The 24160-nt window shown below is 38.0% G+C and overlaps 1 protein-coding gene and 2 non-coding genes across 3 annotated transcripts in view; 1 reads left to right on the forward strand and 2 right to left on the reverse strand.

Moving 5' to 3' along the window:
* Nucleotides 1-666: 666 nt before the first annotated feature.
* On the reverse strand, nucleotides 667-748 carry LOC136133376 (small Cajal body-specific RNA 18). Its single transcript, XR_010656520.1, has one exon. It is a non-coding gene; the product is annotated as a small Cajal body-specific RNA 18 (non-coding RNA).
* A 77-nt stretch (nucleotides 749-825) lies between these two features.
* LOC136133384 (small Cajal body-specific RNA 17) lies at nucleotides 826-966 on the reverse strand. The gene has a single exon (XR_010656526.1). It is a non-coding gene; the product is annotated as a small Cajal body-specific RNA 17 (non-coding RNA).
* A 625-nt stretch (nucleotides 967-1591) lies between these two features.
* Nucleotides 1592-24160, forward strand: part of ACAA2 (acetyl-CoA acyltransferase 2) — a 43106-nt gene continuing 20537 nt past the window's right edge. The window contains exons 1-3 of the mRNA XM_065889570.1: nucleotides 1592-1640; nucleotides 9456-9622; nucleotides 14327-14455. Of these exons, the coding sequence (XP_065745642.1) occupies nucleotides 1625-1640; nucleotides 9456-9622; nucleotides 14327-14455 (312 nt within the window). The 5' untranslated portion in view covers nucleotides 1592-1624. The remainder of the gene's footprint in view (nucleotides 1641-9455; nucleotides 9623-14326; nucleotides 14456-24160) is intronic.

Below are 24160 nucleotides of genomic sequence, written 5' to 3' on the forward strand. Positions count from 1 at the left end.
GAGAAGGGTCGGTGCAAGAACAGCTGGCCGACTTCCTGGAAGCCAGGGAAAGCCGACCCTGAGCGTGGGTTCCTTCTCTGGTTTGTTTGTTTGTTTGTTTTAACATCTTCATTGGAGTATAACTGCTTTGCAATGGTGTGTTAGTTTCTGCTTTATAACAAAGTGAATCAGTTATACATATACATATATCCCCATATCCCCTCCCTCTTGCGTCTCCGTCCCTCCCACCCTCCCTATCCCACCCCTCTAGGTGGTCACAAAGCAGCGAGCTGATCCGAGCCAACATCCCACTACTGGGCATATACCCTGCTTGTCTGTTTTTATAGCCAGAGAACAAAGGGACTGCTGAGTCACCCGCTGATTGGGTAGGATCTGCATGTTTCCAGTGAGATGAATACCTTTCTGTATATGGTATGGAAAAGGAGCAAGGCATGCTGCTTGGGAAAGCTCAGAGATGTTGCAATGGTTGCTGCATGACAGAGTCATTAAGGGTCTGGTAACTCTCTGTTCCGGCGATGTTGGCCCTTTTAGTTTATCTTGTTCATTGTCCTTGGAGCACACCACACCGACCACGCGAATCAAGCCCGAGGCAGCCTGGCCAGCCTCCGAGCCCTGGCGCTGGGGATCTATCTGCCCCTTCTCTGCCCGGGTCGCTTCCTGCTCGCCCGGTCTCAGTCCGTTCTCAGCACACACTCATCACCTGGTTCCCAGAACTCAGATTGCGCAGTGGTCACGTCATCATCGACCAGGGCTCACAGTTACAGCGGCAGAGGCATCCCTAACCTCCCTCATCCGTAGCCTAACCGGTTCAACCTAATCTCCCAGCCCCCGGTTCCCTGGCCCCATTTCGCCTGACAAGTTTTCATAATCCTCTCAGGCTCCGCCAGCGGCGCCGCCAGCCATGGGGCCCGATCATATAAGGAAAATACAGCGGCTTCATCCGGAGCTGCATGGTGGACCCGGGGGCGCCCCTGCCCTACGCCACTCGCTACACTCCACGCCTGCCAACCTCCCCGGGCCTGTCCCCGTCGCCTGCCCCGCAGTCTAGGCCTCTGCCCCTGGTCTGCGCAGCCGCTCTCCCCAGCCTGCGGGAGTCGCTCAGCCAATCCCCTCCCGCCGTCTTCCGAGCCTCCCCCACTCGACTTCCGGTCCGCAGGCGGCGCCCGGCCGCACCCCACCTACTTCAAAGCAGTTCAACATTTTCGGCCGCCTGGTCATACGTTTAAGAAAATTCAGGAGTGGGGGTGAAGAGGCACGTTAATTACCTGTTGGGGTAGCGGGGCGTAGATAGGATGGACAGGGTAGAGTCAAATCATTCTCTTGACAAGAGAGACAAAGTCTTTAAAAACAGCGATATGAGGAAAAAAATCCGCTTGCGAGGAACGTTCTCTTGTCCAAGGGCGGTCTCCCCGGGAGGTTTTGGTACCCTTGGTTCCCACGGGGTGGCGCAGAGGGCCGCGTCCTGCCAAGAGAGAGAGAGAGAGAGCCCTGGCCGAGCGGCGCGAAGTAGGTAAAAAGGCGCGGCCGAGACCACGCTGGCGCCGCCCCGCGCGCTTAAAGTCCGGGTGTCCGGGGCGGTACGTCAGCGTCGCCGAGGAGGACCCCTGCGCTGCCGCCCGCCGCCATGGCCCTGCTCCGAGGTGACCCCTACAGCCTCGCCTCTCTCGCCCCTGGTTGGTGGGGGGTGGGGAAGGGCCCGGTCCCGGCAGGAAGTCGAGGCATCCTAGGCAGTAAAGGGGACTTGATAAAACCCCAACCCGAAAGCACTGTTTGGGTTTAGGAGAAAACATACTTGTCAGGCACTAGCGACAGTGATCTCCCGGCAACTTTACAGCTGAGAGTTGAGACCACGGTTTGCTTGCTTCTGACCTTGAAGGTCATTTGCCTTCGCGCGGTAGTGACCCACCTAGTTCGAGGTTAGCTATTTGGAAGACTGGGGCGGCGCCATAAGCACGAGGCGGCCTGGGGCGGAGGGGTGCCTTTCCCAGGAGCCCGGCGGCCTCGGACTTGGTCAGAGGGTGGGCGGGGCTTGGGGGAAAGGAGGGAATGTTGTCCTGCAGTCGGCAGGGGATTTCCGTTCCCCCCCACGGTGCTTGGTGGCGATCTGTTGGAGAACTTTCCTTAATCCGTTTCCCTTCTATTCTTTCGAGTGAGTCCAGAAGAGTGCAGTCATTGAGTACATAAATTCTACAGTTATTAACTTTAAAAAAATATGTAAACTCTCTTTTCATAACAAATGGTCGCAGTCAGTGGAATAAGGATGAAAGCTCATCCTTACTTTCTGTGTCCTTTGAAGAACCTTCAGATGGAACACAAGGCCCCGGGCAGAAAAACACTTGGCAGGAACTGAGAACCATTATTCTGGTGCTCCAGGGCCCTGTGGGCTCTGTGAAGGAGGTGGGGTTTTATTCTAAATTCAAAAGAAGGCAATCTCCTACCTTAAAGTAGAATAACAGGATCTGATATCCAATCTGCCCCCATTTCCTCAGGGCTATGAGGCTGCCCATGTAGCAAGGAGGAGAATTTAAGAATCTATTGCAAAGGCCCAGGAGCATCAGATGATGGTTTTGACTCTAGTCCGGGGCAGTGGAGTTGGGGAAGAGGGGGAGGAATGATTTGAGATAGATTTGGAGTTGGAATTCACAGAAACTTGGTGTGGCAGATCAATGAGAAGGAAATGTCAAGAATGACCAGGTTTCTGGTTTGAGGAATTGTGTTCATGATGATACTCCTTATGGAGTGAGGAAAACTGGGGAAGGGACAGATTTGTAAGAGAATATTGAGGTGCTCAGCAGATATCAGGTAGGCAGTTGGTTAGGGGGATCTGGAGCTCAGAAGAGCCAAAATGACATGTGAACAGTTCAAGTGAGAAATAGGTATTCTGAGACAAGAGGATTTAATTTAATTTGTCAGTGCTCTTTACAATTCTGAATTTAATAAAGCAGCATATTGATTTTTTTTTAGATGAGGTATTCAGAAAACCCAAATTATTTAAAAGCTGCATGGTCATGAGCTATCATCTTTAAAAGAAATTATATTTTTATTGATTTCTCTGTATAAGAATTTATCAGTGGTTCTGACCACTTTATTTTAATACAGACCCCTTTGAAAATTTGATGAAAACTATGAACCCAGTAAGGGGAAAGGATGTACATCAACACCTGCATTAAGGAAGTATGAAGTTTATAAATTTGGGATACCATTCACTATGGTGTTAAAAGTTAGTGATCGTATTTTTATCCATTTCCCTGTTTTACAGGGAAACTGTAAACTGTTTTACAGGGAATGTTTCCCTGTTTTACTGATGTCCAGAAAGGTAGGATGGCTTGTCTCTAATGGTAGTTAGTGTCTTGATATTGGTTAGTTAGAATACATTACAGATACATACTTCTCTCAAGTAGCATACTAGGTGCTTGCAGGACTAGTGGGTAAGAGAGAACGTGTGACTGATTCTTGTGGGGAAAAGGACACATTTGAATGGGAGCATAATTGACTTTGGTAAAGATTGTCATTAATTTATCAGATTTCTGTAGAACCAATATCCCGGGTTTTTATTAGCACCAATCCCAGGACTTGGTAGAAGGGTTGCACTCAACAAATATTAACTCTCTTACTGCTCCTTAGCTTTGCTGGGAATGTTTGTGCAACCCTTCAAGGCAGGTGAGGTGGGCAGGCGGGGGCGGGGGTCAGGGAGCTGCCAGATTAATCCTGAAACTGAAGTGGATACAGAAGCAGCAGTTTTCCTTGTTAGCTTTGGTTGCTGTCTGCAGTTGCTGTAATTAAATGAGTAAATATTTGCCTAACAATGTAATAGAAAGGAAGGCAGAATTCCTCTTTCTCTTCTAGTGTTATTTTTCCTCTGTGGTCACATCTGCCATATTGCCAGGCCCTTTCCTGGTGTTTCTGACTCACTATGCTCTGGATTAATATGTCTTTTCATTGTCTTTCAGTAAAAATCTTTAACCTCTGAATTTTCAGAGCCTTTTAAAATACACAAGATCTTAGCTGGGTGTCACTGATTGTTAAGTTTTAGACCTTTCAACTTCCACATAAAATCAGCATCAGATCAAATAATTATTGCCATGGTATCCAGTTTATGAAATTACAGGAAAAAATCCTTTAGATTGTCTAGTCTTTGTACCTGCACATGCCAGATTATTTTTAAAAATACACTTAATAGCTTTTTCCCCACTCAAAATAATTGTATTAGTTCAGTTTTAGCCTTGCTCGTGCTAACCTTTACAGCCTGGGAGCTTCAAGTAAGCAGACGTGATGTAAGGAAAGGGGAAGTTCTTGCTTTCATTTTCACACACGCACACTCTTTTGTAGATTTCTCATATTTCACCATACGCACTTCCCACACAAAAATGCTTTCTTAGATTATGAAATACAAGGGAAACACTCATGACAGGAAATTTATGGAGAAGCAAGTGAAACGTGCCTTCATTGTTTCTGAAAAGTCAACGTTCAATTCGAATCATTTTCATGTATGCAATATGTCATTTTATCTGGCTTTTGAGATTCTGTCTTTCGTTTTGAGAAGTTTGACAGTGATGTGCCAAGATGAGTGAGTGTGTGCGTGTATTTTGCATTTATTCACTTTGGAGTTTACTGAGCTTGAATCTGTAAATTTATCTTTTAGTTTTATAGAAAAATTGAACAGAAAGTACAGAGCATTCCCATATACTTCCTCGCCTCACTCTGTTATCCCCTATTATTAACAGCATTAATGTGGTACATTTGTTACAATTGATGAACCAATACTGATATATTATTTTTAACTAAAGTCCACAGTTTACATTAAGGTTCATTTGTTGTGTTGTATAGTTCTATAGGTTTTGACAAATGTATAATGGCATGTATCTACCATTTTAGTATCATAAAGAGTAGTTTCACTGCCCTAAAATTTCCCTGTGCTCTACCCGTTCATTTCTCCTTCCCTACCACCCCCAACCCCTGATAACCACTGGTCTTTTTACTGTCTCCATAGTTTTGCCATTTCTAGGTGTCGTATAGTTGGACTCATACAGTGTGTAGCCTTTTCAGATTGGCTTCTTTCACCAGCAATATGTATTTAAGTTTCTTTCATGTCTTTTCATGACTTGATACCACATTTCTTTTTAGTGCTGAAGAATATTCCATTGTATGAGTGTACCACAGTTCATCCATTCACCTACTGAAGAACATCTTGGCCGCTTCCAAGTTTTAACAATTACGAATAAAGCCGCTATAAACATCTGTGTACAGGTTTTTGTGTGGACCTAAGTTTTCAACTCACTGGGGTAAATACAAAGGAGTGTGACTACTAGATCATATGAGTGGAGTATGGTTAGTTTTAGTTTGGAAGCAACTGACACACTGTCTTCCAGAGTGGCTGTACCATGTTGCATTCCCAGAAGCAGTGGGTGAGTTTCTTTTGGTCCACATCCCCACCAACGTTTTGTATTGCCGGTGTTTTTTGGATTTTAGCCATTCTAATATTTGTGGGATAGTATCTCATTGTTAGTTTAATTTGCAGTTACCTAACAACATGATGTCAAACATCTTTTCATAAGGCTATTTGCCATTTGTATAGTATCTTTGGTAAGGTGTCTGTTCACATTTTTTATGCATTTTTAACTGGGTTGTTAGTTTTCTTATTATTGAGCTTGAAGAGCTCTTTGTATATGTTAGATACCAGCCTTTATCAGATAAGTGTTTTGCAAGTATTTTCTCCCAGTCCGTGGCTTGTCTTTTTGTGCTTTTAGTAATGACTTTTGAAGAGCAGAAGTTTTCAATTTTAATAAAGTCCAAATTTTTCTTTCATGGATTGTGCTTTTAGTGTTGTATCTAAAAAGTTATCACCAAGCCAAACCAAAGGTCATCTAGATTTTCTTCTTTGGTATCTTCTAGGAGTTTTATAGTCTTTGAATTTTTTATTTAAGTCTGTGTTCCAGTTTGAGCTAATTTTTATTAGGTGTAAGGTCTGTCTACTTTGTTGTTGTTGTTTGCATGTGGATGTCCAGTTGTTCCAGCACCAGTTATTGAAAAGACTATCCTTTCTCCATTGAATTGCCTTTGTTCCTTTGTCAGACTTTGCCCATGTTTTTTGTTTTGTTTTGTTTTCCCCAATCATATTTTTCCTCTGTTCTTCAGATCAGGTAATGTCAATTTATCTCTTTCAAGATCACTGAATCGTACTCCTTTCACTTCCATTCTGCTTTTACACTTCTTTTTTCACACTTGCTTTTTCCCATTTGGTGTATATTTTATTTCAGATATTTTTCAGTTTTAGAATTCTCACTTTGGTTCTTTTTCTTAAGCTTTTTTTTTTCTTTGTGGAGATGTCCTATGCTTTATTATGAACAAAGTTTTCTATACATCCTTGAGCATAGTTATGATAGACAGCTGCTTTAAAATCCTTGTCTGCTAATGCTAACATCTGGGTCATCTTGGGGTTGGTTGCTGTTGATTCTCTTTTATCTCAAGAATGAGTCACACAAGGCACATGTCATTTTATTGCACTTTGCAAATACTGCGGTTTTTTACAAATTGAAGGTTTGTGACAACCCTGCAGTTGAGCAAGTTTATTGGTGACATTTTTCCTACAACGTTTGCTCACTTTGTGTCCGTGTTACATTTTGGTGATTCTCGCAATGTTTCAAACCCTCCATCAGCAAAAAGATTACAACTCACTGAAGGCTCAGATGATGGTTAGTATTTATTAGCAATAAAGTATTTTTTAAATAAGTATGCACATCTTTTTAGACATAATGTTATTGCACACTTAACAGGCTACAGTAGAAGCGTAACTTTTATAGGCACTGGAAGACAAAAAAATTTGTGCGACTTAATTGCAGTAGTGTGGAACCAAACCTGTTATATCTCTTGAGATATGCCTGTATTTTCTTGTTTCTTCATACGTGAATAAATTTTGGATTGTGTGGTGGACAGTGCAGGTGAACCATTGTAGGGACTGGATTCTGGTACTTTCCAAAAAGTATTGACTTACCGATTATTTAGTTAACTATTTTGGCAGGCAGTTAATTTGGCTGAACTCAAACTGCACACTCTGTCTCCCCTGTAGAGGGCAGTAGCTCAGATCTAACTAATTCATTTAGGCTTAGCTGAGGCGGTTGTAGTTGTCCCCACAGGTTCATGATAAAGGATTCAGCCAGATATTTGGGCTCCCCACTGTGGTGCTTTTCTTTCACAGATCCCCCCCTCAGTTTCCAGTATCTGTGATTGCCATAAATTCAGTTCTCTGATTCTTCAAGCCAGCAAGACTTTGAGTTTCTGAATTCTCGCCATTCTATTTAGCGTGGGCTGCTGGCCTTCAAGTTAGAGGTTATAAATAACTTGGACACTCACCCTGTGCTATTCCCTTTTCCCATATCTACTCTACATCTGCCTACTTTTGTTCATTCTCCAAGGACTTGAGGAAGCCATTCTCATATATCCTCAGTGTCTACTGGAGAGTTGGTCAAATAGGAGCATACTAGGCGATGACCAGAGCAGGACTGTACCAAAATCAGGAAGAAGGCAAGCAGAGGGGAAAGGAAAATGAAATAAAGCAAACACCAGTATAAAAATAGGCAGAGACTATTAATCAAGGAGGATTAGAGGATGTTTACAGGAAGGCATAGTGGCCCAGAATAACCCATCTCAGAGGAAAACATTTGTAGTGCACCAAACCAATATTTATGGCATTTTGTAAGTATCTGAATATTTTATCTGTAAAGAACTGATTGGATCTGTTCTAAAGTATAGTTATATATGTTGCTCCTAACATTCTTTTAGACTGTAAATTTCTCAACGTAGGAATGAAAGAAGAAGCTGGAATTTTTTTTAGGCTAGATTTAGTTTGTTCCATGGAAAGAGATCTCTAACATAAACAGGAGAATTGTACCCAGATAACAATAGTGGTATAATGTTTGCATGGTCTCAATTATAGGTCAATATCTGGGTACAAACCCATTGTTAAAAGTCCCTTAGTTTCTTGGCAAGATGTGGAAATGTGTGCTCAGATTGTCTTTGGGAAAATTTAGTTAGTGTATACGAAGCATCAAGCATGAAGTCCATCATACAGTAAGTGCCCCTGTATGTTAACTGTAATATTTACCTTGCAGAGTTGTTGGGAAGATTAGATACTATATGACAAGTGATGAGATGTCTAGTACTCAGTAGGTGCCTAATAAATGTTAGTGTGATGAAGCTGCTGTAACCGATGTTGTTCCCCAGTATGCAGGCTTTGCATTTCACAACTCTAATGGGTGCCACTCATATCATAGTCATTGTAGATCTGTTAACCATATATATATTTTTTTTTTTTTTTTTTTTTTGGCAGGTGGCAGTAGAGTGCCTTGGGAGGGGACAATTTGTATTTATCTGTACAGGGACACCAATGGAACCAATAGTGATACGCAAATTTGTAGTCTTTGCAATAATAGATGTATAGATAATTCCTCTGTATCCTTTGTGGTTAGGTCAGATGTAGGAAACTTTGTTACATTCTAACTGACACGTTATAATAGGATATTAGCAAATGAGAGTGTCTTTAGGGAAAAACAACCAGAATTAATGTTAAATAAAGAACTGTTGAAAGAATGCTTTTTGTGTATTTGGGAAAAGAGTCATTAGGTCTGGGGAATTTTACAGGTTAGCTGACTCCAGATACTGGAGGGGCTACCCATGATAAAGGTCATCTGTTATGCTCATTTTATTCTAAGAGTAAAAGATAATAGTTCACATTATTTGAAATTTGTAATTTGAGTCATCCTCTGACTCTAGAAGCAGTGACATATGTAATACAAATTCAAAGCAGTGTATGTTCTAGAAGCTATATAATCTGTCTGAGTTTGGAATGCATTTGGCTAGAACTACGATTGGTGGATGGAACACTTGGTAAACCAAGCCAGCTCAGTGTGAGAAAAAAAATCGTTAGGTTATGTTGCCTATTCACGGGCACACTGCTTCACACAATGGAGCATGCCTTCTTACTGAAAGTTCTTTAGCAGAAGGTAGAGAGGACCTCTTGTCAGGAATATTCTAGAGGATGTTCTTATAGGATGAGTGGTTGGCCTCAAACAACCTTAAGGTACCTTCTAGTTGGGAGATTCTTTGATTCTAGGACTAGGCAATATACTCCAGCAAATAGAAGAAGCCTTTCGTTTTAAACAAATGTTTCTAGCATTACAAATCATCAGATTATAAGAATGTCATCTAGCCAAAATGGATTTACATTGTAGCCTGCAGTGCAGTTCTTGGTGCCAGCATGTAGGTATTGATCAAAATGATAACTTTTAGTACTGCTTCTGTGAGTGTGACCCATTCTGTGTATTATTATGTGACAAAGATTTTTAGTTATTTAATTGAAAATTGTACTTTACAATAAGGTTCACAATGAAATTATTTAAAGCATGTTAGGGACACTGACTGACCTGTAGTTGCTCATAAATCTCTCCTCTTTGCAATAGGTGTGTTCATCGTTGCTGCTAAGCGGACACCCTTTGGAGCTTATGGAGGTCTTCTGAAAGACTTCACAGCTACTGACTTGGCTGAGTCTGCTGCCAGGGCTGCCTTGTCTGCTGGCAAAGTGTCGCCTGAAACTATTGACAGTGTCGTTGTAGGCAACGTCATACAGGTTAGCAGGGCTGAAGGGACATTTCATTCCTATTGCTTTCTTTTATCAGTTTCTAAAAATAATTCCTTTAACGTGTTGTAATGGTGTACTAGTTAATAATAGTTGAAGGTATTCATAATTTGAGGAGTCCTCTGACTCCAGAAGCAATGGCATATATAATTCAGAAGGACATATATAATTCAAAAGAACATATATTCAGAAACTATATATCTATCTGGGGTCTGTCTGGGACTTGGGATACATTTTATTGCTTCTTAAATAGCAAATTAATCTCCTTGACTTATTTGAAGTAAATTGGTTCTCTCTGTGTGCCACTAAGGAGGGTAGCAAACCCAAGCAATGCAACACATCTCCCATCATTTCTTACACACAGTAGGAGCTTGGTCAGTGTTTTGTGGGAAATGAGAAGCTCCTTTACCCTCTACCTTGCTATGTATGGTGTACAAAATAGAAGATTCATTTGCAGTAATTGAAAGCTGAATATTCCTTCAAAGTGTGGCCATGAAGTGGGAACTGTCTTACTCTTACCAGACCTCATTGGTAGGACAGAGGCTCTACACTGAGTGCATTGCCACTGACAATACTGGGGCCCTAATCACTGTTCTCCTGACTCGTTAAGGTGGTTCCAGACTGAGAAGGGTGAGGCAGGCTGAGAAGGCTTGAGGCTACTGCCACCTCCTGCGCGGAGCACTTTCAGCTCTTAGAGCTGGGATAAGGCTCAGAAAAAGGTGCACAGTTGTCCCTTGTGAATAATGCTGCTTTGAACAGCAAGTACAAGTTTTTGCGTGGACATAGGTTTTTATTTCCCTTGGGTGTATACCTATGAGTGTAATTGCTAGGCTATATGGTATCTCTACATTTAATTGTTTCAGAAACTTTCAGACTGTTTCCCAAAGCAGCTGAAACATTTTACGTTCATACCTACAGTGTATGAAGGTTCCACTTTTGCCACATCCTTGTCAACACTTGTTATTGTGTGTCTTTTTATTATAGCCGTTCTAGTGAATATGAAGTAGTATCTCATTGTGGTTTTAATTTGCCTTTCCCTGATGACTGATGATGTGAACAACTTTTCATTAGCTTGTTGCCATTGCCGTATCTTCTTGGAGAGTGTCTAATTCATATCCTTTTCTCATTTTTTAATTGGGTTATTTGTCTTTTTATTATTGAGTCGTAAGTGTTCTTTATATATCCTAGATATGAGTCCCTTAACAGATACATGATTTGTAAATATTTTTCTATACTTTGCTATCTTTTCATTTCTTAATAGTATCTTTTGGAGTATGAAAATTTTTAATTTTGATGAAGCCCAATTTCAGTTGTTGTTGCTCAGGCTTTTGGTGTCATTATCTAAGAATCCATTTCCATATCTAAGGTCATGAAGACTTATCCCTATGTTTTCTTCTAAGTTTTATAGTTTTAGCTCTTACATTTAGGCCTTTGATTTATTTTGATTTAATTTTTATATATGTTTTGAGGTACAGGTCCAAATTCATTCTTCTGCATGTGGCTATCCAGTTGTTCTAGCACTGTTTGTTGAAAAGACTATTCTTTCTCCCATTGGATGGTCTTGGCACTGTTATGGAAAATCAGTTGACCATAGACACATGATTTTATTTTTGGACTCCCAGTTCTCTTCCACTGATCTATATGTCTATCCTTTTTATGTCAGTTCCACACTGTCTTGATCATCATTGCTTCTTTGTAAGTTTTGAAATCAAGAAATGTGAGTCCTCCTACTTAGTTATTCATTTCAAAGTTGTTTTGGCTATTCTGGGTCTCCTGCAGTTTGATAATTTTAGAATCTGTTTACCCATTTCTACAAAGAAGTCAGCTAAGATTCTGATAGAGATTGTTTTGAATCTGTAGGTCAATTGAAGGAATATTGCCATGAACATGGCATGTTTTTTCACTTGTATAAATCCTCTTTAATTTTTTCAACAATGTCTTAGAGTTGTCAGAATATGTTTTGCACTTCTTTTGTTAAATTTATTCTTAAGTATTTTATTCTTTTAGATGCTATTGTGAATGGAATTGTTTTCTTATTTCATTTTCAGATTGTTCATTGCAAGTGTGTAGAAATGCAGCTGATTTTTCAAAAAAAGAAATGCAATTGATTTCTATATATTAATTTTATATCCTGAAACCTTGAACTCATTTATTACTTCTAATCGTTTTCTAGTTGATTACTTAGGATTTTTTATATATAACATTATATCATCTGAGAGTAGAAATAGTTATGTTTCTTTCTTTCCAATCTGGATTTCTTTTATTTATGTATTTATTTTTCTTACCTAATTGCTCTGTCTAGAACCTCTGATGTTGAATGAAAGAGACAAAAAATGGATATCCCTGTCTTGTTCCTGATATTGTGGGGAAAGCGTCCAGTCTTTCACCATTAAGTATGATTATATGGGTTTTTCTAGATACCCTTTATCAGGTTGAGGAAGTTCTCTTCTTTTCCTAGGTTATTGAATGTTTTTATCATGAAAAGGTGTTGGATTTTGTCAAGTGCTTTTTCTATGTCAATTGAGATGATCGTATGATTTTTGTTTTTTATTCTGTTGATACAATGTGATATATTAATTGACTTTCAGGTGATGAAACAACCTTACATTTCTGGATGACCCTTACACTGGTCATGGCATATAATTCTTTTTGTACATTGCTGAATTCTGTTTGCTAGTATTTTGTTGGAGATTTTTATATCCATATTCATAAGAGATATTAATCTGTACTTTTTTGTGATGTCTTTGTCTGGTTTTGATATCAGGATAATTCTGGCTTCATGATGAGTTGGGAAGTGATCCTCTTCTATTTTTTAGGAAGAGTTTGTGAATAATTGGTATTAATGCTTCTTTACATGTCTGGTAGAATTCAGTAATGAAGCCAGTCTGGGCTTTTTTGGTGAGTAGTGTTTTGATTACTAATGAATTCAGTCTTCACTTGTTATAGGTCTATTCATATTGTCTATTTTTCTTTGAGTTGGGTTCGGTAGTTTGTGTCTTTCTAGGCACGTGTCCTCTTTACCTAAATTATCTAATTTATTGGCACACAACTGTTCATGGTAGTCAATTCTCATTATTCACAGTAGTTATGTTTTATATAGTTGCCGTGTACACCGAATTAGCAACTATTGAACCACTGCTCCCAGGGGAAACGACAGGGTGAGGTTCCTGTGAGCCTCCGGTCACAACATTTTTGTTAACTGATCAGTACATAACCTTGTTTTATATATGTTTCTATTTAAGGACACTGTATTTAATATATATTGTTGATTCATTAGCATTAAACTCACAGCCAACAGCACTATCACTCATGCCTGAATGAAGTTTATCTAACACATATTTTCTCTGTGAGGCACGTCACTGCCTTCTTGCACTTAGGGATACTGGAGAGCAAGGACTTCAGCATTATATACTTGGGGGCCATTTTAAACAGTAAAATCACCCACAAGAAGCACAAAAATGCATAAAACTAAATAGACTGCAGGAAGATCACTGTTTCTAGGATGAGAGCTGAAGCAAGAAGGCAGTGTCCCCTTGTTCATCCTTAGCTAGGAACGTGCATATCAGGCAGCTAAAATTTTTCTCCACTCTGCACATGTCTGCAAATGACCACAAAAGTGCCGCAAGTATTGATTTTGGGGGTTACAAATAAATTTTAGCAAGTAGGTGAATTTGCAAGTATATAATCTACACATAATAAGAATCGACTATATTTTGAACTTATATACTTATGTCCTGCCTATTTTGAGAGGTGTTAAGGTTCTTGGTGTTAAAGGCACTAATGTACCTTTATTGTAGAGAGAGCTAAAGCAAATTTGATAAAACGTAAAGAATTGGTCCATCAGGGTAACTTTAGGTTGTTCATTGTACTATTCTTGTAACTTTATATTTTATCAAATTTGCTTTAGCTTTCTCTACAATAGAGGCTGTTGTTATTGTTAAAAAGAAAAAAAAAGTTGTTTCATCCCTTCTTACTCAAAGTGTGTGGTCCTTGGACCAGCAACATTGGCCTCACCAAGGCAGTGGTTAGAAATGCAGAATCTCAGGTAGTCCTAGACCTATTTACTGAGAACCTACATTTTAACAAGATGCCCCAGTATGCATTTTAAAGTTTGGGAAGCAGTAGTCTAGTCCCACCTCTTATTCTCCTGACCATTGTTCATCTCTCCCCTTCCTAGGTCAGCCAGCCTCAGCCTCGGTTACACATTACAATCACCTGGGTGCTATTAAAAGTAACTGCTGATGCCTGTGGCCACCTCCAGCCTTTCTGGTTTAATTGGTTTGGTTAGGAGCTTGAGCATCACTGTGTTAATAAAGCTTCCTCGGTTATTCCACTGTGCAGCCAAGGTTGAGAACCATAGCCTCTAATGCGTCCTCTGTTAAAGAATGTACTACTTCAAGATAGCATATTCCATTTTTAAACAGTTCTAATTGTTATGAAATTCTGTGTTCCACTGAGGATTTAATATAAGGATTTCTCATACTTTGTTTAAAATCGAGTTGGCCGAATTACAGTTTTTATTCCAATCATTAACACGTATTATATAAAATATGCTGTACCTGTATGCATTCTGTCCTACCTTAGAGCCATATACTTTATAATTTTTGAAAAATTGTGAACATTTTACTATATTGTGTCCTTCTTCTTAATTCCTAGATATATAGAGGAAATTCTTTTTCTTTCCCTCTGTTCCAGACTTCTTCAGATGCTATATACTTGGCAAGACATGTTGGTTTGCGTGTGGGAATCCCAAAAGAGACCCCAGCTGTCACTGTTAATAGGCTCTGTGGCTCCGGTTTCCAGTCCATTGTGAATGGATGTCAGGTATAGGTAACATCTTATTTAATTCTCTGAAAATATTAATAGTTATTAGAGGAAATGCTCACTTCAATATAACACTGTAGGTTTTTAATTTTATAGTACTTATTAGGAGAGGTCAATATTTAATTTTTCTTGGAAAAATATTCATAGAAAATAGTTTCTTAAAAGCTAGTAATGAACCTTGAAAACATGCTAAATGGAATAAGCCAGTCACAAAAGGACAAATACTGTTTGAGTCCACTTATATGAGGTCCCTCAAGTGATCAGATTCAGAGAGACAGAAAGTAGAATGGGGATTGTTGGGGCTGGTGGGGAAGAGAGAATGGGGAGTTAGTGTTTAGTATGGGGTTTCAGTTTGGAAATTGAAAAAGACTTCTGGAGATGGATGGTGGTTGGTTGCATAACAGTGTGAACGTACTTAATGACCTGTATACTTAAAATTGGTTAGAATGGTAAATTTTATGTTATGTGTATTTTATCACAGTTTTTAAAAAGCTAGTCATGACTGTCATTCTTATTGAGTGCTTCCTATGTGCCAGACACTGTGCACATAGATTTACATTCAATATCTCATTTAATCTTCACAACTGTCCTATGAGGCAAGAACTATTGTTCCCATTTTACAGGCAAGGAAACTGATTATTAAAGGCATTAAGGTTACTAAGTTGTAGAGGAAGAATCTGAACCCAGGTCTGTGAGAGTGCCGGGCAAGGCAGTTTGAAACACTGAATAAAGACTCTAAGATGAGGATGGGAGCTGGAGAATTTAGAGGATGATAAGAAATGTATTTTATTACAAAGGAACTGAATGATACTGTTGGTAGAAGTACAAACTAGCATAATCTCTTCAAGGGATAGTTGGGCAAATACATTTGTTCCCTTGAGCATAAGGAAAAGGGATATAGTAAAATCTGAGTTGTCAAAGTCTTCATGTTATTACAAAATAAAAGATAAAACTTTGTAATGAATAAATCACTTTCAGGTTAATTTATTTTTGTAACAATATATCAGGTAGTGACCCTGATTTTCCTAGCAGTCATTTTAAACATCAGGCTCTTGGAGGGTTTTTTGTTTTTCTTTTTTCCCTCCATATTTAAAGTGATTTATTTTCTAATAATAAAAACATAACATGTTCATTATGGGGATTTTAGAAAAATAGAGAAGAAAAAAAATAAAAGCACCCTAAATTCCTACCTCTAGAGAAGGTCACTGTGTGAATTTTAGATATATATTTAAATAAATAATTGGGTACTTAGATTACATAATTTTTTACTTCATATCTAAACTTTCTTCTAATTCTTTCTTCCTCAATCATTCCTGATGACTTTTGGAAGACTCCTTAGACCCGGTCTTTTTCCTTTTGGCTTAGGGATGAGCAAACTACAGCCCATTGGCAAATCTTGCCTGCTGCTTCTTGTTCTACAGCCTACAAGTTAAGAATATTTTTTACATTTTTAAATAGTTAAAAAATTAAGTGAAGAATAGTATTTTATGAAATACATGAAAATTATATGAAATTTAAATGCAAGTGTCCATAAATGCAGTTTTATCAGAACACAGTTACACTCATTTTATAACTGTGTTATCAAAGTTTTTCTGTTAGGTTACAAGATTCATAAACCTCTCTTGTTTCTGGAACCCCTCTCAGGTTAAGCTTTGAGGAAGAGAATCAGTAGCCATATTAGTTTGCCATTTAATTTAAAATTGTACATTTATCTTTAACTTGCAAAAACTTGGTTAATTATTGGTACTGAAAAAGTCCTCGTTTTTTTAAAATTTTTGTTATAGGCATTTTTAATGTCTATGTAAAACCTCAGAGCTATAACATTGTTAATTATGCTTATTGTTGAAATAACATTGAGGTAAATGTTTTGATAGTGTACCCATGTAACAAGGGGTTTATAATATTTTAATTGCATAGATTTTAGTAATCAGAACTTTCACTGGACATTTGATACAGAATTGAAGGACAACTTGGCTCATTTACTAATCAATTTTGTTCATTTATAAGGGGAAAAATCAACTTATTTTCTTGTTTCTTTATATTACTGGACAGTCATTCCTCAAATTTCAATAAGCTTCAATTTCATTTCCTGAATTCAGCCTCTGGGGTGCTACACGGCTGTTGTAAAAATAACAGCAATTACATGTACAACCAGTGCAATGAAATATCCAGGAGCATGTTGAGTGTAGCTGCAGACAAGTGATTGATAAGCTGCAGTTAGTAACATGCTATTTTTCATGTAAATGTACAAAAACTAGTTATACGAGTTCACCTTTGATTTTCTTTGAGAACTTATACAGGACATTCCTAAAACATACATTTTACAAACTTTACAATATGTTAAATAATTTATGGTTCAGGTTCATCTGTATACTGTTTTTTTTTTTTTTTAATTATAACCATAGACAGCCGGTCATACAAAAGCTACAGATCTCCACAACGAGATGCATGCAAATCTTGAATTCTTAGAGGATTTTTTTTAAAGATTAAACTTTCTTTTTAACCCATTATATAATAAAGAGAACAGGCTGATCAGGATAGATGACTCCATAAATCTCTCTAATTATTTCACACTAAAAGTAACATTTGAATCTACTTTATTAACAAAAAAGCAAAGGTACATGCAGAATCCTCAACTATAGTGTATTATCACACCACAATGTTAAATGTAGCTATTTTCACTACACAACTTTTGGCAGCTAAAGCTGCATATATTATCCCACACGGATGATAGAAGGAAGCCAATCTTAACATATGCAAAGGAAATTCACAGCTTCAATAATATTCATTGCGATAGTTAATAACTCTGAAATTTCAAAACATTTTCTCTTTTATCTAATCTGAATCATCATGAATCAGGTTCCAATTTTTTCTCTTTTAGTCCTTAGGTAAAATAAATATTAGCTGGACCCTGGTGAAAACTCATTCTTTAACTCGGTCTGTAAAATAACATCTTGATCTTGATGAAAATGAACTAGGTCTAAATATACAGCTTTGGGGATTTCCTCAACTCCTTTTCATTTTGTCAATGTCTTTTTAAATTGTGGAAGTCAAATATAGACTTTGTTCTGAGCCATATGACTTGGAATTTTGTTCAAATGGAATCAAATTTGAATTAGGAACAAATTAATCTAATCTACTTTTATTACAGGTGTAGGCATACTACATACACAAGCTTCCATCATTGTCAAATATAGTAACATAATGCTATGGATGATAACTAGGATTGTCCTATTCTGAATCCATATAACTGAATGGTCTGCTTGTTTTGATATAACAAAATGTGGAAAATGTCTTAAAAATCGCATTTTCAAAAATAGATAGGAATATAAATCTAATTAATGTAATATATATTATAGCGGAGTAGGAGAGAATCAAGATGATTAAATGTTTCTGTAACCTCAAGGTAAGATTTTACTCCTCTGCCTAACACTACTAAATTCTTCCCTTTAAAACACAGGAACATTGTTATTACTAAGTTTTCTGAGGGACTAGGCTAAATGCAGTTTCATCATTAATGTTATATTCATATTTAAGTATGACTCTAAGAATATTGCTCTGACTTCTTTTAATACTATTGTTCCTGAGCCTTTAAGTCTTAAATTTCTGGTGGTTTCTTCAAGGCACTTAGATTTTATACACTGTCTTACTAAATATTGGGAAACAACAACACTAATAATGATTATTACGCTTAATTCCTTTGTCGTTGGAAAGAAAATTTGTGTGAAATTGACTTTGAACAACTTTCCACCAAGGAAATCATGTTTTTAGGCTTTTGTTGCTATTAATTTTACCCTTTCTTCAGCGTACTTAGCTCATATGTTTTGCTTTTTCACCAAGCTTATAGCAAAGATGAATTGCTTGGCCAATTATCATATATGTGATGGCAGGACTGGTAAGACAAGAGAGGGAAAAAGTATATAAGAAAAGAGATTGGCATAATAGAGAATGAAAGTGGTACTTATATATTGATAACTGTATCCCTCCTTAAATGAGTTTGACATTATTACAGATCAGACAGAGTTTTCCTTTGCTACTGTCTATATTTTATCACAGCTATAAATTTTGAGACCTTACGTGATTTTCATTACTGTAATGGGACAAAATATTTTATATTCACATTCTTGGGTTGGAGTCCATTTTGCTTTATAAAATGGGTGTATTCAAAATAGTAATTTATTTATTTATTTATTTAAACGTCTTTATTGGAGTATAATTGCTTTACAATGGTGTGTTAGTTTCTACTTCATAACAAAGTGAATCAGTTATACATATACATATGTTACCATATCTCTTCCTCCTTGCGTCTCCCTCCCTCCCACCCTCCCTATCCCACCCCTCTAGGTGGTCACAAAGCACCTAGCTGATCTCCCTGTGCTATGCGGCTGCTTCCCACTAGCTATCTATTTTACGTTTGGTAGTGTATATATGTCCATGCCACTCTCTCACTTTGTCACAGCTTACCCTTCCCCCTCCCCATATCCTCAAGTCCATTCTCTAGTAGGTCTGTGTCTTTATTCCTGTCTTGCCCCTAGGTTCTTCATGACCTTCTTTTTTTTTTTTTTCTTAGATTCCATATATATGTGTTAGCATACGGTATTTGTTTTTCTCTTACTGACTTCACTCTGCATGACAGACTCTAGGTCCATCCACCTCACTACAAATAACTCAGTTTCGTTTCTTTTTATGGCTGAGTAATATTCCATTGTATATATGTGCCACATCTCCTTTATCCGTTCATCTGTTGATGGACACTTAGGTTGCTTCCATGTCCTGGCTATTGTAAATAGAGCTGCAATGAATATTTTGGTACATGACTCTTTCTGAATTATGGTTTTCTCAGGGTATATGCCCAGTAGTGCAATTGCTGAATCGTATGGTAGTTCTATGTTTAGTTTTTTAAGGAACCTCCATACTGTTCTCCATAGTGGCTGTATCCATTTACATTCTCACCAGCAGTGCAAGAGTGTTCCCTTTTCACCACACCCTCTCCAGCATTTACTAGATTTTTTTGATGATGGCCATTCGGACCAGTGTGAGATGATATCTCATTGTAGTTTTGATTTGCATTTCCTAATGATTAATGATGTTGAGCATTCTTTCATGTGTTTGTTGGCAATCTGTATATCTTCTTTGGAGAAATGTCTGTTTAGGTCTTCGGCCCATTTTTGGATTGAGTTGTTTGTTTTTTTGATATTGAGCTGATGAGCTGCTTGTAAATTTTGGAGATTAATCCTTTGTGAGTTGCTTCATTTGCAAATATTTTCTCCCATTATGAGGGTTGTCTTTTGGTCTTGTTTATGGTTTCCTTTGCTGTGCAAAAGCTTTGCAGTTTCATTAGGTCCCATTTGTTTATTTTCAGTTTTATTTACATTTCTCTAGGAGGTGGGTCAAAAAGGATCTTGCTGGGATTTATGTCATAGAGTGTTCTGCCTATGTTTTCCTCTAAGAGTTTGATAGTGTCTGGCCTTACATTTAGGTCTTTAATCCACTTTGATTTTATTTTTGTGTATGATGTTAGGGAGTGTTCTAATTTCATACTTTTACATGTACCTGTCCAGTTTTCCCAGCACCACTTATTGAAGAGGCTGTTTTTTCTCCACTGTATATTCTTGCCTCCTTTATCAAAGATAAGGTGACCATATGTGCATGGCTTTATCTCTGGGCTTTCTATCCTGTTCCATTGTTCTATATTTCAGTTTTTGTGCCAGTACTGTACTGTCTTGATTACTATAGCTTTGTAGTATAGTCTGAAGTCAGGGACCCTGATTCCTCCAGCTCCATTTTTCATTCTCAAGAGTGCTTTGGCTATTCGGGGTCTTTTGTGTTTCCATACAAATTGTGAAATTTTTTGTTCATGTTCTGTGAAAAATGCCAGTGGTAGTTTGATAGGGATTGCATTAAATCTGTAGATTGCTTTAGGTAGTAGAGTCATTTTCACAATGTTGATTCTTCCAATCCAAGAACATGGTATATCTCTCCATCTATTTGTATCACCTTTAATTTCTTTCAACAGTGTCTTATAATTTTCTGCATACAGGTCTTTTATCTCCTTAGGTAGGTTTATTCCTAGATATTTTATTCTTTTTGTTGCAGTGGTAAATGGGAGTGTTTTCTTAATTTCACTTTCAGATTTTTCATCATTAGTATATAGGAATGCAAGAGATTTCTGTGCATTAATTTTGTATCCTGTTACTTTACCAAATTCATTGATTAGCTCTAGTAGTTTTCTGGTAGCATCTTTAGGATTCTCTATATATAGTATCATGTCATCTGCAAACAGTGACAGCTTTACTTCTTCTTTTCCAATTTGGATTCCTTTTATTTCCTTTTCTTCTCTGATTGCTGTGGCTAAAACTTCCGAAACTACGTTGAATAATAGTGGTGAGAGTCGGCAACCTTGTCTTGTTCCTGATCTTAGTGGGAATGGTTTCAGTTTTTCACCATTGAGGACGATGTTGACTGTGGGTTTGTCATATATGGCCTTTATTATGTTGAGGAAAGTTCCCTCTATGCCTACTTTCTGCATGGTTTTTATCATAAATTGGTGTTGAATTTTGTCGAAAGCTTTCTCTGCATCGATTGAGATGATCATATGGTTCTTCTCCTTCAATTTGTTAATATGATTTATCATGTTGATTGATTTGCGTATATTGAAGAATCTTGCATTCCTGGAATAAACCCCACTTGATCATGATGTATGATCCTTTTAATGTGCTGTTGGATTCTGTTTGCTAGTATTTTGTGAGGATTTTTGCATCTATGTTCATCAGTGATATTGGCCTGTAGTTTTCTCTCTTTGTGACATCTTTGTCTCGTTTTGGTATCAGGGTGATGGTGGCCTCATAGGATGAGTTTGGGAGTGTTCCTCTCTCTGCTGTATTTTGGAAGAGTTTGAGAAGGATTGGGGTTAGCTCTTCTCTAAATGTTTGATAGAATTCGCCTGTGAAGCCATCTGGTCCTGGGCTTTTGTTTGTTGGAAGATTTTTAATCACAGTTTCAGTTTCAGTGCTTGTGATTGGTCTGTTCATATTTTCTATTTCTTCCTGGTTCAGTCTCGGGAGGTTGTGCATTTCTAAGAATTTGTCCATTTCTTCCAGGTTGTCCATTTAAGTGACATACAGTAGTTGCTTGTAGCAGTCTCTCATGATCTTTTGTATTTCTGCAGTGTCAGTTGTTACTTCTCCTTTTTCATTTCTAATTTTGTTGATCTGAGTCTTCTCCCTTTTTTTCTTGATGAGTCTGGCTAATGGTTTATCAATTTTGTTTATCTTCTCAAAGAACCAGCTTTTAGTTTTATTGATCTTTACTATTGTTTCCTTCATGTCTTTTACATTAATTTCTGATCTGATCTTTATGATTTCTTTCCTTCTTTGGTTTGAGGAACAAAAAACTTTGGGTTCTTCTTTGTTCTGCTTTCTCTAATTGCTTTAGGTGTAAGGTTAGGTTGTTTATTTGAGACTCTCCTTGTTTCTTTTTTTTTTGTGGTACGCGGGCCTCTCGCTGTTGTGGCCTCTCCCATTGCGGAGCACAGGCTCCAGACGCGCAGGCCCAGTGGCCATGGCACACAGGCCCAGCCGCTCTATAGCATGTAGGATCTTCCCGGACCGGGGCACGAACCCGTGTCCCCTACATCGGCAGGTGGGCTCTCAATCACTGTGCCACCAGGGAAGCCCTCTCCTTGTTTCTTGAGGTAGGATTGTATTGCTATAAACTTCCCTCTTAGAACTGCTTTTGCTGCATTCCATAGGTTTTGAGTCATCATGTTTTCATTGTCATTTGTTTCTAGGTATTTTTTGATCTCCTCTTTGATTTCTTCAGTGATATCTTGGTTATTTAGTAGCGTATTGTTTAGCCTCATGTGTTTGTATTTTTTACAGTTTTTTTCCTGTAGTTGGTATCTAGTATAGCATTGTGGTCGGAAAAGATACTTGAGACTATTTCAATCTTCTTAAATTTACTGAGGCTTAATTTGTGGCCCAAGATATGATCTATCCTGGAGAATGTTCCAGGAGCACTTGAGAAGAAAGTGTATTCTGTTGTTTTTGGAAGGAATGTCCTAAGTGTCAATTAAGTCCATCTGGTCTAACGTGTCATTTAAAGCTTGTGTTTCCTTATTTATTTTCATTTTGGATGATTCGTGAAAGTGGGGTGTTAAAGCCCCCTACTATTTTTGTGTTACTGTTGAATTCACATTTTATGGTTCTTAGCATTTGCCTTGAGATGCTCCAATGTTGGGTGCATAAATATTTACAATTGTTATATCTTCTTCTTGGATTGATCCCTTGATCATTATGTAGTGTCCTACTTTGTCTCTTGTAATAGCCTTTAATTTAAAATCTATTTTGTCTGGTATGAGTATTGCTACTCCAGCTTTCTTCTGACTTCCATTTGCATGGAGTATCTTTTTCCATCCCCTCACTTTCAGTCTGTATGTGTCCATAGGTCTGAAGTGGGTCTCTTGTGGACAACATATATACGGGTCTTGTTTTTGTATCCATTCAGCCAGTCTGTGTCTTTTGGTTGGAGCTTTTAATCCATTTACATTTAAGGTAATTATCAATATGTATGTTCCTATTACCACTTTCTTGTTTTGGATTTGTTTTGTAGGTCTTTTCCTTCTCTTGTGTTTCCTGCCTAGAGAAATTCCTTTAGCATTTGTTTTAAAGCTGGTTTGATGGTGCTGAATTCTCTTAACTTTTGCTTGTCTGTAAAGGTTTTAATTTCTCCATCGAATCTGAATGACATCCTTGCTGGGTAGAGTAATCTTGGTTGTAGGTTTTTCCCTTTCATCACTTTAAATATGTCCTGCCACTCCCTTCTGGTTTACAGAGTTTATGCTGAAAGATCAGCTGTTAACCTTATGGGAATTCTGTTGTATGTTATTTGTTGCTTTTCCCTTGCTGCTTTTAATATTTTTTCTTTGTATTTAACTTTTGACACCTTGATTGAATCGTGTCTTGGCATGTTTCTCCTTGGATTTATTCTGTATGGGACTCTCTGTGCCTCCTGGACTTGATTGACTATTTCCTTTCCCACATTAGGGAAGTTTTCAACTATAATCTCTTCAAGTATTTTCTCAGATGCTTTATTTTTCTATTCTTCTTCTGGGACCCCTATAACTCAAATGTTGGTGCTTTTAATGTTGTCCCAGAGGTCTCTGAGACTGTCCTCAATTCCTTTCATTCTTTTTTGTTTATTCTGCCCTGAGGCAGTTATTTCCACTATTTTATCTTCCAGGTCACTTATCCATTCTTCTGCCTCAGTTATTCTGCTATTGATTCCTTCTAGAGAACTTTAAATTTCATTTATTGTGTTGGTCATCATTTTTTGTTTGCTCTTTAGTTCTTCTACGTCCTTGTTAAGTGTTTCTTGTATTTTCTCCATTGTATTTCCAAGATTGTGGATCATCTTTACTATCATTACTCTGAATTCTTTTTCAGGTAGGCTGCCTATTTCCTCTTCATTTGTTTGGTCTGGTGGGTTTTTACCTCGCTTCTTCATCTGCTGCATATTTCTGTTTTCTAATTTTGTTTAACTTACTGTGTTTGCGGTCTCCTTTTTTCAGGCTGCAGGTTCATAGTTCCCATTGTTTTTGGTGTCTCTCCCCAGTGGGTGAGGTTGGTTCAGTGGCTTGTGTAGGCTTCCTGGTGGAGGGGACTGGTGCCTGTGTTCTGGTGGGTGGGGCTGGATCTTGTCTCTCTG

Source organism: Phocoena phocoena, chromosome 13 (assembly GCF_963924675.1).
Source record: "Phocoena phocoena chromosome 13, mPhoPho1.1, whole genome shotgun sequence".
NCBI classification, from domain to species: Eukaryota; Metazoa; Chordata; class Mammalia; order Artiodactyla; family Phocoenidae; genus Phocoena; species Phocoena phocoena.